This window comes from Physella acuta, unplaced genomic scaffold (genome assembly GCF_028476545.2).
Source record: "Physella acuta isolate Inbredline_101_S28 unplaced genomic scaffold, ASM2847654v3 ptg000818l, whole genome shotgun sequence".
NCBI classification, from domain to species: Eukaryota; Metazoa; Mollusca; class Gastropoda; family Physidae; genus Physella; species Physella acuta.
Genome location: NW_026732336.1, coordinates 130,001 through 145,000, shown reverse-complemented (window position 1 = coordinate 145,000; position 15,000 = coordinate 130,001). Strand labels below are relative to the sequence as shown.

The 15,000-nt window shown below is 35.6% G+C and overlaps 1 protein-coding gene across 1 annotated transcript in view; it reads left to right on the top strand.

Moving 5' to 3' along the window:
* Positions 1-15,000, top strand: part of LOC131951626 (uncharacterized) — a 42,909-nt gene that overhangs the window by 7,086 nt on the left and 20,823 nt on the right. The window contains exons 4-7 of the mRNA XM_059313964.1: positions 918-1,010; positions 8,296-8,443; positions 9,117-9,198; positions 13,116-13,275. Of these exons, the coding sequence (XP_059169947.1) occupies positions 918-1,010; positions 8,296-8,443; positions 9,117-9,198; positions 13,116-13,275 (483 nt within the window). The remainder of the gene's footprint in view (positions 1-917; positions 1,011-8,295; positions 8,444-9,116; positions 9,199-13,115; positions 13,276-15,000) is intronic.

Sequence of the window (15,000 nt, the reverse complement as noted above, 5' to 3'; positions counted from 1 at the left end):
TGTATATTGAAACATCAACAACCCCTTAAATTTGTTGATAGTGTACTAAATGTTGGCCTAGCTGCTACTATAAGGGTTAGTGTAATGGTTAGTTTAAGGCTTTGTGCAATGGTTAGTGTAAGGGTTAGTGTAAGCGTTAGTGTAATGGTTAGTGTAAGCGTTAGTGTAAGCGTTAGTGTGCGATCAAGTCATTACAGCTATTCTACCTTTATTCATGTCGATGTGTACATTTGTTTGACCGTGTCACCTATAATAAGCTGAGATCATATCTGTGTACATTTGTTTGACCGTGTCACCTATAATAAGCTGAGATCATATCTATGTACATTTGTTTGACCGTGTCACCTATAATAAGCTGAGATCATATCTATGTACATTTGTTTGACCGTGTCACCTATAATAAGCTGAAATCATATCTATGTACATTTGTTTGACCGTGTCACCTATAATAAGCTGAGATCATATCTATGTACATTTGTTTGACCGTGTCACCTATTATAAGCTGAGATCATATCTATGTACATTTGTTTGACCGTGTCACCTATTATAAGCTGAGATCATATCTATGTACATTTGTTTGACCGTGTCACCTATAATAAGCTGAGATCATATCTGTGTACATTTGTTTGACCGTGTCACCTATAATAAGCTGAGATCATATCTGTGTACATTTGTTTGACCGTGTCACCTATAATAAGCTGAGATCATATCTATGTACATTTGTTTGACCGTGTCACCTATAATAAGCTGAGATCATATCTGTGTACATTTGTTTGACCGTGTCACCTATAATAAGCTGAGATCATATCTGTGTACATTTGTTTGACCGTGTCACCTATAATAAGCTGAGATCATATCTGTGTACATTTGTTTGACCGTGTCACCTATAATAAGCTGAGATCATATCTCCCACACAGGCAGAAGACCGAGAGGCAGCCAACCTGTTCCAGTTCACCATACACCTGCGGGATTACAGCCCCTTTACTAATGTTTCAGGATTATATTTCAAGGTAAAACTATATAGAACTGCTGCGGCTTAGTATTCTCACATGGGTGTTTTGTAGTGTAATATGCGTGTTGTGTAAGATGTGTGTTGTGTAGTGTAATATGGGTGTTTTTTAATATGGATGTGGTGTAGTGTAATATGGGTGTTTTTTAATATGGGTGTGGTGTAGTGTAAGATGTGTGTTGTGTAGTGTAATATGGGTGTTTTTTAATATGGGTGTGGTGTAGTGTAAGATGTGTGCTGTGTAGTGTAATATGGGTGTTTTTTAATATGGGTGTGGTGTAGTGTAAGATGTGTGTTGTGTAGTGTAATATGGGTGTTTTTTAATATGGGTGTGGTGTAGTGTAAGATGTGTGTTGTGTAGTGTAATATGGGTGTTTTTTAATATGGGTGTGGTGTAGTGTAAGATGTGTGTTGTGTAGTGTAATATGGATGTTGTATATTGTATCTCAGTGTTATAAAACGTGACCGTGGAGGAAGTTGAGTGGTTGAGGAGGAACTGCTGTACAGTAAAGTGGTGGGGAAGGATTAGGGTTAGAGCCCTAAAACCGCCGAAATATCCGACCCAAAAACATTGATAGACAAATATTTTTGTAAAACAAAATAGCTACTACAGGGGTATTTGTTCTGCAGCAACAAACACACAATGTTTTCATAGACAAAAATAACTGCATGAGCTGTAGTACGAAATATAGGCAAACTTTTAAACCTATTCCATCACCTACCGTTCTGAATGCGTTAGTCTCATACAGTGGCGTAGCTAGGATTTTTGGGCCCCTATTCAAAAATTATTATTGGGCCCCTACGTTAATCTGTAAATTGTGTATTTTATACGTCCATAGTTGTGTATTTATACGGTATAATTATGTAGTACCTGTAGCGTAAAATACCTTTGATTTGTATATATTTTTTATGAAAAAACAAACTAACAAATCAACTGCAAGCCTGTAACCTTTATGTAACCTAACACAGTGACAGAGGCGTAATGTGACACCATGACGAAAACTCGTAAAATTTACTGTCGAAACTATGTTTTGTTCAGTTAAAATAATTAAATATTAGGAAGAGGGTGTAACACTCCACCGGAAATGTAGAATTGTTGGAGGGGGTGAGAGTGACACTCACTAAACGCACCGGGTGATATCGCACCTTGTGACGCCACTAACCAAATACAATTTTTTAAAAGTTGCCCATTTTAGAAATTTAGAATTTTAAAAAGCAATTTATAATTATAATTATTACTAGAAAACCCGTCATCTTTTGGATAACTGTGGGTTTCGGGGGTCATCCATAAATGACATCACGGCTGTCACTTATCGCCACAAAAAAAAACAGAACCCACATTCAAAAACACGTCACACCTCAGACGTTTTTGTCTTTTAAGAACGCCGATTTTGGCTGAGCATGGGTCTGACCATACTATCCCTTCATATGCTGAGGTCACAAAAACAGGTCAACTCTACTTCACAAGCTTTATAATGCGTTAACCTTTTCAATGGGCAACAAAATCTTCCATAGAAGCCCCCATTATTATGAAAAGTAAATAAACCATGTGAAGTCACTATAAGTAAAGTCATTGTTCTGAACTTTTATAATTAAAGTGGTTAATGAATATATCATTATATTAATTAACATCTTTAAATTAATTTGTGATTAAAAGTCTGGTCAAAATGAACATTCCTCTCTACCTAAATACTATTTACTATTTGCAGATTCTCTCCTGTAACCAAACAGACAAACAAACAAAAATAAACCGGGAGTGATCTCCCCTAAACTTTCTCGAATATTCTTATATAACTTGGAATATAGACATGATTTTTAATTACTTTTAACTTTTAAAAATAAAATAGAATCTCATAGAAAAAAGAATTGCGCACCAAGCTAACGCCAAAACAAAATGTGCATAATAGTGCGCAATATTTAAGACATTTCATTTATCTATCTCAAATAGTACTCAAGTTATAGGCTATTGAAAAATTCAAAGTAGAAAAAGTACCACTTCCGATTATCGGTAATCGCTCAAAAGTTGATACGGATCTACGATTTTGATAAAATACTTATATATGAAATTTCATCAACCTAGCTGTAACGGTATTCAAGTTATCGTGTTTACACACAGACAGACACACAGATTGTGCACGATTACAATACTTTCTCTATACTTCGTATATACAAGAAAGTAAAAACAAAACAAAAATATTCAAACATGTAAAACAACTTGAGTTTTAGTATTTAGATTAAAATAAGGCATACACATGAACATGAATATGCGCGTATAAAAGTGGAATAAAAGTAGAAGACCCTATGTTTTTTTTAGGAAATTTTAATAAATTAATTAAAAAAATAAAAAGTTCATTAGGCATCCAATTATGTAAAATATGATCTCAGATTGGATTGTCATCCTGTCTTTTCCCATGTGCCGAATTTCAATAAATCGGTCAGTCAGAATCGCTCAAAATTTCGTACGCCCGTTTCGATCTAGACAGAGGAAGCAAATTAAATAAAAGCTTGTAATAAATGTATGTTTTTTTTTTTAATCGGCCTATATCTGATGATCTGTTTGATGTCAGATACAATTCTTGTGTGAATGGCCAATATCTGATGATCTGTTTGTCTGATGTCAGATACAATTCTTGTATGAATGGCCAATATCTGATGATCTGTTTGATGTCAGATACAATTCTTGTATGAATGGCCAATATCTTATGATCTGTTTGTTTGATGTCAGATACAATTCTTGTATGAATGGCCAATATCTGATGATCTGTCTGATGTTAGGTACAATTCTTGTATGAATGACCAATATCTGATGATCTGTTTGTCTGCAGTCAGATACAATTCTTGTATGAATGGCCAATATCTGATGATCTGTCTGATGTCAGATACAATTCGTGTATGAATGGCCAATATCTGATGATCTGTCTGATGTCAGACACAATTCTTGTATGAATGGCCATAATCTAATCATCTGTCTGATGTTAGGTACAATTCTTGTATGAATGGCCAATATCTGATGATCTGTCTGATGTCAGATACAATTCTTGTATGAATGGCCAATATCTGATGATCTGTCTGATGTCAGATACAATTCTTGTATGAATGGCCAATATCTGATGATCTGATGTCAGATACAATTCGTGTATGAATGGCCTATATCTGATGGTCTGTCTGATGTCAGATACAATTCGTGTATGAATGGCCAATATCTGATGATCTGTCTAATGTTAGGTACAATTCTTGTATGTATGGCCAATATCTGATAATCTGTCTGATGTCAGATACAATTTTTGTATGAATGGCCAATATCTGATTATCTGTTTGATGTCAAATACAATTCTTGTATGAATGGCCAATATCTGATGATCTGTTTGTCTGATGTCAGATACAATTCTTGTATGAATGGCCAATATCTGATGATCTGTTTGTCTGATGTAAGATACAATTCTTGTATGAATGGCCAATATCTGATGATCTGTCTTATATCAGATACAATTCTTGTATGAATGGCCAATATCTGATGATCTGTTTGTCTGGAGTCAGATACAATTCTCATATGAATGGCCAATATCTGATGATCTGTCTGATGTCAGATACAATTCTTGTATGAATGGCCAATATCTGATGATCTGTCTGATGTCAGACACAATTCTTGTATGAATGGCCAATATCTAATGATCTGTCTGATGTCAGATACAATTCTTGTATGAATGGCCAATATCTCATGATCTGTCTGATGTCAGATACAATTCTTGTATGAATGGCCAATATCTGATGATCTGTTTGTCTGGAGTCAGATACAATTCTCATATGAATGGCCTATATCTGATGGTCTGTCTGATGTTAGGTACAATTCTTGTATGTATGGCCAATATCTGATGATCTGTTTGATGTCAGATGCAATTCTTGTATGAATGGCCAATATCTGATGATCTGTTTGTCTGATGTCAGATACAATTCTTGTATGAATGGCCAATATCTGGTGATCTGTCTGATGTCAGATACAATTCTTGTATGAATGGCCTATATCTGATGATCTGTTTGTCTGATGTCAGATACAATTCTTGTATGAATGGCCAATATCTGATCATCTGTCTGATGTCAGATACAATTCTTGTATGAATGGCCAATATCTGGTGATCTGTCTGATGTCAGATACAATTCTTGTATGAATGGCCTATATCTGATGGTCTGTCTGATGTCAGATACAATTCGTGTATGAATGGCCAATATCTGATGATCTGTCTGATGTTAGGTACAATTCTTGTATGTATGGCCAATATCTGATGATCTGTTTGTCTGCAGTCAGATACAATTCTTGTATGAATGGCCAATATCTGATGATCTGTCTGATGTCAGATACAATTCGTGTATGAATGGCCAATATCTGATGATCTGTCTGATGTCAGACACAATTCTTGTATGAATGGCCATAATCTAATCATCTGTCTGATGTTAGGTACAATTCTTGTATGAATGGCCAATATCTGATGATCTGTCTGATGTCAGATACAATTCTTGTATGAATGGCCAATATCTGATGATCTGTCTGATGTCAGATACAATTCTTGTATGAATGGCCAATATCTGATGATCTGATGTCAGATACAATTCGTGTATGAATGGCCTATATCTGATGGTCTGTCTGATGTCAGATACAATTCGTGTATGAATGGCCAATATCTGATGATCTGTCTAATGTTAGGTACAATTCTTGTATGTATGGCCAATATCTGATAATCTGTCTGATGTCAGATACAATTTTTGTATGAATGGCCAATATCTGATTATCTGTTTGATGTCAAATACAATTCTTGTATGAATGGCCAATATCTGATGATCTGTTTGTCTGATGTCAGATACAATTCTTGTATGAATGGCCAATATCTGGTGATCTGTCTGATGTCAGATACAATTTTTGTATGAATGGCCAATATCTGATTATCTGTTTGATGTCAGATACAATTCTTGTATGAATGGCCAATATCTGATGATCTGTTTGTCTGATGTCAGATACAATTCTTGTATGAATGGCCAATATCTGATGATCTGTTTGTCTGATGTAAGATACAATTCTTGTATGAATGGCCAATATCTGATGATCTGTCTGATATCAGATACAATTCTTGTATGAATGGCCAATATCTGATGATATGTCTTATGTCAGATACAATTCTTGTATGAATGGCCAATATCTGATGATCTTTTTGATGTCAGATACAATTCTTGTATGAATGGCCAATATCTGATGATCTGTCTGATGTCAAGTACAATTCTTGTATGAATGGCCAATATCTGATGATCTGTCTGATGTCAGATACAATTCTTGTATGAATGGCCAATATCTGATCATCTGTTTGATGTCAGATACAATTCTTGTATGAATGGCCAATATCTGATGATCTGTCTGATGTCAGATACAATTCTTGTATGAATGGCCTATATCTGATGGTCTGTCTGATGACAGATACAATTCGTGTATGAATGGCCAATATCTGATGATCTGTCTGATGTTAGGTACAATTCTTGTATGTATGGCCAATATCTGATGATCTGTCTGATGTCAGATACAATTTTTGTATGAATGGCCAATATCTGATGATCTGTCTGATGTCAGATACAATTCTTGTATGAATGGCCAATATCTGATGATCTGTTTGTCTGCTGTCAGATACAATTCTTGTATGAATGGCCAATATCTGATGATCTGTCTGATGTCAGACACAATTCTTTTATGAATGGCCAATATCTAATGATCTGTCTGATGTCAGATACAATTCTTGTATGAATGGCCAATATCTGATGATCTGTCTGATGTCAGATACAATTCTTATATGAATGGCCTATATCTGATGGTCTGTCTGATGTCAGATACAATTCGTGTATGAATGGCCAATATCTGATGATCTTTCTGATGTTAGGTTTAATTTTTGTATGAATGGCCAATATCTGATTATCTGTTTGTCTGATGTCAGATACAATTCTTGTATGAATGGCCAATATCTGATGATCTGTTTGTCTGATGTCAGATACAATTCTTGTATGAATGGCCAATATCTGATGTTCTGTCTAATGTCAGATACAATTCTTGTATGAATGGCCAATATCTGATGATCTGTCTGATGTCAGATACAATTCTTGTATGAATGGCCAATATCTGATGATCTGTTTGTCTGATGTCAGATACAATTCTTGTATGAATGGCCAATATCTGATCATCTGTCTGATGTCAGATACAATTCTTGTATGAATGGCCAATATCTGATGATCTGTCTGATGTCAGTTGTCAGATACAATTCTTGTATGAATGGCCAATATCTGATGATCTGTTTGTCTGATGTCAGATACAATTCTTGTATGAATGGCCAATATCTGATGATCTGTTTGTCTGATGTCAGATACAATTCTTGTATGAATGGCCAATATCTGATCATCTGTCTGATGTCAGATACAATTCTTGTATGAATGGCCAATATCTGATGTTCTTTCTAATGTCAGATACAATTCTTGTATGAATGGCCAATATCTGATGATCTGTCTGATGTCAGATACAATTCTTGTATGAATGGCCAATATCTGATGATCTGTTTGTCTGATGTCAGATACAATTCGTGTATGAATGGCCAATATCTGGTGATCTATCTGATGTCAGATACAATTCTTGTATGAATGGCCAATATCTGGTGATCTGTCTGATGTCAGACACAATTCTTGTATGAATGGCCAATATGTGATGATCTATCTGATGTCAGATACAATTCGTGTATTAATGGCTAATATCTGATGATCTGTTTGATGTCAGATACAATTCTTGTATTAATGGCTAATATCTGATGATCTGTTTGATGTCAGATACAATTCTTGTATGAATGGCCAATATCTGATGATCTGTCTGATGTCAGATACAATTCTTGTATGAATGGCCAATATCTGATGATCTGTTTGTCTGATGTCAGATACAATTCTTGTATGAATGGCCAATATCTGATGATCTGTTTGTCTGATGTCAGATATATATCTTGTATGAATGGCCAATATCTGATGATCTGTCTGATGCCAGATACAATTCTTGTATGAATGGCCAATATCTGATGTTTTGTCTGATGTCAGATACAATTCTTGTATGAATGGCCAATATCTGATGATCTGTCTGATGTCAGATACAATTCTTGTATGAATGGCCAATATCTGATGATCTGTCTGATGTCAGATACAATTCTTGTATGAATGGCCGATATCTGATGGTCTCTTTGACCAAGACTGACATATCATACTTGCTATCTGTTGACCAGCCCTGGCTATGGTACACAACAAAAAACCAACATGGCCGGACTCTACTGATGCTGTCCTTTCATTACGACGTCTTGTCCATGAACATTCTCACCATTGGCGTCAAGAAAGCGGACATTGAACTCAGGGACAATCCGTTCGGTTGTTTTGGTAGGTATTTTTTTTTTATCCACGAGATTTTCGTGGGTATTTTTTTTTTGTGGATAGAATATTTTGTTGGGTTCAGTTGTTACTTTTGTACACGAGATTTTGTTGGGTATTTTTTTTTTTTTGTGGATAGAATATTCTGGTTGGTACAATTGTTACTTTTGTACAGGAGGTTTTGGTGGGTACAGTTGTTACTTTTGTACAGGAGGTTTTGGTGGGTACAGTTGTTACTTTTGTACAGGAGGTTTTGGTGGGTACAGTTGTTACTTTTGTACAGGAGGTTTTGGTGGGTACAGTTGTTACTTTTGTACAGGAGGTTTTGGTGGGTACAGTTGTTACTTTTGTACAGGAGGTTTTGGTGGGTACAGTTGTTACTTTTGTACAGGAGGTTTTGGTGGGTACAGTTGTTACTTTTGTACAGGAGGTTTTGGTGGGTACAGTTGTTACTTTTGTACAGGAGGTTTAGGTGGGTACAGTTGTTACTTTTGTACAGGAGGTTTTGGTGGGTACAGTTGTTACTTTTGTACAGGAGGTTTTGGTGGATGCTAATAGGTTTAGTTAATAGGAGCAAAAATCCCGGTAATTTAACACTTTTCTTATAACAACACTTTTCTTATAACACTTTTCTTATAACACTTTTCTTATAACATCTAATCTCTGTTGTATCACCACTAAGGTAACCTCTCAACTGGTGAGCAAGTCGCGGTTGTCCGCATGATTCTACTGAGTCGTATAGATAAAGACAAGGTCAATCCAAGGTTAATATTTTACATTTTTTCCTTAACTTTACATTCTCACTTGCTTCCTCTGTCATCAGTCTGTCGTCAGTCTGTCATCAGTCTGTCATCAGTCTGTCATCAGTCTGTCATCAGTCTGTCGTCAGTCTGTCGTCAGTCTGTCATCAGTCTGTCATCAGTCTGTCGTCAGTCTGTCATCAGTCTGTCATCAATCTGTCATCAGTCTGTCATCAGTCTGTCATCAGTCTGTCGTCAGTCTGTCATCAGTCTGTCATCAGTCTGTCGTCGTTGATCGAAATGGGCGAGCGAAAATTTTAGCACTTCTGACAGATTCGTTGACACGTGGATTAAGACTTGAAGACAATGCGTTCATTTGGAGCGCAATAGTTTTTAGTCATGCAACTCTATTGTACATACACCATCAAACTTCCTGACCCATCTGCCCGACCCACGTTTTTTGTCAGTCATCACAAGAACCTGCACAGCTCGAGGAAGCACAAAAGAAAAATGTATTTTCTACTTTTTAGTCCACAAGAAAAACGTGGTTTTTTAAAAAGTTTTTTTTAAGTATTTTATTTTCTCCTTTTTAGTCCGTTGCTACACATGAAAAACGTGTTTTTTTAAAAGTTTTTTATATAGTTTATTTTCTACTTTATCTAATGACTTGATTAAGTATGACTTGACTAAGTGTTTATAAATACACGGACTAAAAATCTTGAGCGACCAGGATTCGAACCTGGGTTGTCGCGGCCACAACGCGAAGTACTAACCACTATACGATCACGGCCAGCGCGCTCACAACGATTGGGGCCGAAGTAACTGTGTCAATAGGCCTCCAGTCTTGTCGGTATCTTTAGAAATCATGTCCTCAATTTTATGGTCCTTGGGGCGTAATTAAATTAAGCTAATTACGGTCTCTAATTGCTAGTTTTTATGATTGCATCTGAAATTGTTAGGCGAAAGTAGCCTGCATGCCAAATTTCAGATCTCTAGAGCAATCAGAAGTGGGCTAATTTTCGATGTCAATTTTAACAACAAACATCCAAACAACCAAACAACCAAACAAACAAACAAATAAACGCGAAGCTGAGTTAAGAAAAACGTGTTAAAAACGTGTTAACAACAAAACTACCATTGAACAGCCGGGTTTTTAACAAAATCATTTAAGTCTCTTAATTTTAAGCCTCTTAATCAGCGTGTGCATTTAATATGGTGTTGACAAATAATGTCTATAATTTGGTTTTAATTTTTCTAATAGGTATTAATAGTCTACGTTTTTTTAAACAAGTATAACCATAGATCGTACATAAAATAAAACCCCTTCTTTTCGTTATTTTTATAATCTTAATAATGTTTCATTTCTCATTTTCCGATAATGACTTTTTAAAAAGCTGAATTACAATTCATTTCATTACTCTACCTTTTCTTCCCCTTTCATTAAAAAACAGAAGAACCAGTATCCGCTACCCCCAATTCCCCCCCCCCCCCCCCACACACACACACACGGGCACACACACACACCCAAACGCTCCCCTGGACAGCTTTAAATGCCCTACCCGGAGATAAATATCTAAATGCAAAACGGGGTTGAATATGTAAAGAGAAGAGTCACCAAGATTGCCCGTATAACGGGTACCGATGTCTAGTAGTGTGCTTATATATAGAACGCTATGTTCGCACTTTTTCTCTCTCCATCCTTATCTCTATCCGCCACATATTTTCCGAGGCTATGAGATCAGTATCTTCAGTAATATATGGAGAACTTAAAGATATGGACTTTTGTTGAAAATATTGTGTTGGATGTTTAAATTTAATGTATAAACTAAATTGTATTTAAAGAGGGACAATAAAAGGCATATTCGAAAGTAGGAACACAACTTTTATTATGCAACTGGTGAAGTGTTTATGGTTGCTAGGTGAACGCTCGACAGAAAATAAGTAGCACAAAAAATATTGCTGGCAAAATCACGTCACATGTAATACATAGAATTTTTTTTTACGAAACAATGTTAAAAAAATTTAAATTACGAAAGTACACAACAATAATTGCGTCATTGATTTTACGATAAGAATAGAATGCCGAAAATGGTACACAATACTAATGAATTTATCTTCAATCAGATTCGCTTCCCACATCTCCCAGTTTTAGAATATAAAGATATAGACTATTTTATTTTATTTAACTTAAGGGGATATGCCCAGTTTCATTCTGTTTTATACAATTTAATATCTAAAGCCTTTTGAATACTTTACATTGTTTGGCATATAAAAGTAATTATTAAACAAAAAGAAGGGTTGAAAACAATTTTGATTGTTATTGTAACCCAAAAAACCTCCGCCATTTTGAATTTTTGGTACTTATAAAAATGTTAAGGCTTTTTTATTTATACACTTTTAGCAATCCAATTCAAAGGGCTTATATTTAGGTATATATTACATCTTTTGTTACGACAACTTATTGTAATAGAAACTTATAAGAACTTTACAAGGTCTAAAAAATTTTACCCTTTTTATTACAAGCTTTTATTTAACTCACTTCCTCTGTCTGTCTGTCGTCAGTCTAGATCAAAACGACGGAGCGAAAATTCGGACACTTCTAACTGACAGATACGGTTCTTAGTTGGTACATGGGTCAAGACATGAAGACAATGCAATCTGAAATTAAATTTGACTTAATTGGATGCCTAATTAATTTTTTATGAATAAATTAAAATTTGGACCAAATTAGTAGGCGTGTCTATCCAACCACACCACAAGCGTCATCACGTTCAATAGCTGCGCCATCACGTTCAATAGGCGCGCAATGGTTTTTAGTCATGTAACTAAATTGTAAATAAAACATGTAAAGTACTGAAAAAAAAATTCATAAAAAACGTTTTAATAACAAGCTTTTATGTAATAAAGCAGTAAAAATTAGAAAATAAATTATACACTACTATTTAAATTACTATAAAGAAATGCGTGGGTCTCTTCTCAAATATTAGTAAAAGTATCCAAAAGGTACTCAAGTGACCCACGCTTTTTTTATAGTAGTTTATATAGTAGTGTATAATTTATTTTCTACTTTTTAGTGCATTATTACATAAAAGCTTCTTATTAAAACGTTTTTATGAAATTTTTTTACAAGCTTTTATTTAACTCACTTCCTCGTCAGTCGTCAGTCTGTCGTCAGTCGTCAGTCTAGATCGAAACGCAGGAGTGAAATTTCGGACACTTCTACTTGACCGATACGATTCACATTTGACACGTGGGTCAAGACATGAAGACAATGCAATCTGAAATTAAATTTGTCTTAAATTGGATGCCTAATTAATTTTTCTGAATTAATTAAAATTTTAACCAAATTAGTTGGCATTTCTATCCAACCACACTACACGCGTCATCACGTTCAATAGCGCGTCATCACGTTCAATAGGCGCGCAATGGTTTTTAGTGATGAAACTCTATTGTAATTAAAAACATGTAAAGTACTAAAACAAATTCGTAAGAAAACGTATTAATAAAAAGCTTTTATGTAATAATGCACTAAAAAGTAGAAAATAAATTATAGACTACTATTTAAATAACTATAAAGAAAAGCGTGGGTCTCTTCTTAAACATTAGTAAAGGTATCCAATAGATACTAAAGTGGCCCACGCTTTTCTTTATAGTAGTAATTTACATAGTAGTCTATAATTTATTTTCTAATTTTTAGTGCATTAGTATATAAAAGTTTTTTATTAAAACGTTTTTATGACATTTTTTTTAGTCTTCTGTCATTTTGAACGCAATTATAATTTTCCCGTTTGAAGGAGAGTAAATAGTACACTTTGTCTAAAGCAATAAGACTAACACTTTCCTGCAAGTACCTGATCTAGTAAGTGTGAATAACTAACACCCCTACTTTGCTTTTATTGATAAATATTCATAAGCTAATGTTCACGACTATTGTCTGCCAGTGAAAGATTTGCCTGCAACCAGGAGATTGCCGATATTGGCGGGAATGCTGACTTTGTCTACAACTGTTGCAGTAGTGACGGCCACAACAACTTTACGTGCAGCAGCAGAGCAGACGATTTCTGGATAAATATTCTCTACCTGGCCATCACGTCTGTCAAGGTGAAGGACAGTTTCATTATTTGCATGCTTCATGTGTAGAATTTCGATATGCATTCAGAGATTCTTAAAACCGTTTACCCCCCCCCCCCCCCCGGGCCCCGAACGGATTAGAATTTATATATGTTACGTGGGTGGGGATTGAGTTACCCGATTGGGGAGAGAGATGGTAAGATGGTATTTATTCCCTCATATCCGTTCACCTTCGTTGTGACAAAGGGGCCTAAAAGACCTGAGTGAACTAATTACTTCACACTAATACAACATTAATATTAACTAAAATAAAACTTAGTAACAAACAGTTAATACATTTATTTATCTTATTTTGACGTCACAATATATATATATGTTAAAAGCAAAAACAAAGAAACAATACAAATAAGACCTGGCCAGTCTTTCATATTCAAGAAAACATCTCATGAGTTCCTAATACGAATAAAAAATGACAGCAAATCCTTAAACTTACATCTCCATACAGAATTATTCACCTTGGTTGCATAACATTCAAAAACATATTTAAGTATGAATAATAAACCGACATTTATATAACTCAAATTTACACAGGTAAACGTCATTTTCTCAGGTCCTACACTACCGCTCTGTTTAGGTAATCTCAGAATTACACTCGTAAATGTTACTTCTTCTAATTCTTCTCATTTCTCGCACTGTTACGTAATCTCATAATCACACTTGTCAAAGTTATTATTACTAGTCCTAATTTTATTTCTTGCACAATCCCAGAATCACACCGGAAAATGCTAATATCCCTAGTTCTGATTCTTCTAATTCTTGGTTTAAATCCTTTTAAAAAAGAGTACTCAGTGGTACTCAAAACAATCTCGTTCGACACTAGAACAGCAGGAATATTTCCTACCCAGGCAACAAGACATCTGACATCTGGTACAAACATCGTACTCAAGTGGCAGGAAAAGACACTGGAGAAAAAGACATCGGCATCTAGTACAATATCTGGCCACACGTACCACATCCATCTAGGCCACAGCAAATAACAATAATAGCCACAGGAACGAAGCACATATTTACAAGAACAAGACGTTCGGCCGCTGGTGTAAACACCAGGCCATATCATCCATACATCAGCTGGGCCTCTAAAACAGCCTTAAGGCTGCTACCATAAGGCCTCGACTAGTTCCTAGTCCTAGCTATGTGTGTGTAAGAGAGAGACCTTAACACAGCCACCCTTCCTCATTTATAGGCTCTCTAACCAAACATTTTCCTATCCTTTCAAACCATCTACTTGACCTTATCTGACACAGGTCGTGGCCTTCCGACCGTAAATTAAGGGAGGTGGCCATTGGGGAGACGGGACATTAAATCGAAAAACAAACGCATGCTCACACCTAGGGTCCGGTCAAGCCGATCTACGGCCACAGTCCACGACTTTGAACGCTCGTAAATTACCCGTGACACCCTGGCAGACCCCCAAGCCGTGATAACCGGGCGCTATCTTGTGAGAAGGGGAGGGAGGTGCATTACCCCGATCCAGCTATCATAAAATACAACCAAAATATAACTTTAAAAAATGGAAAATAGGACAACAAACAAGCTCATCCACATAGGACGACCTAATATTCAATACCTACAAATAGCCTGCACTATACAACTATTTGAGTTTGCCTCATCATGAGTGATGAGCAAACGAGTAACCATTTTTCTTAAATACAAATAATAAAATAAACCGGGAGTGATCTCCCCTAAACTTTCTCG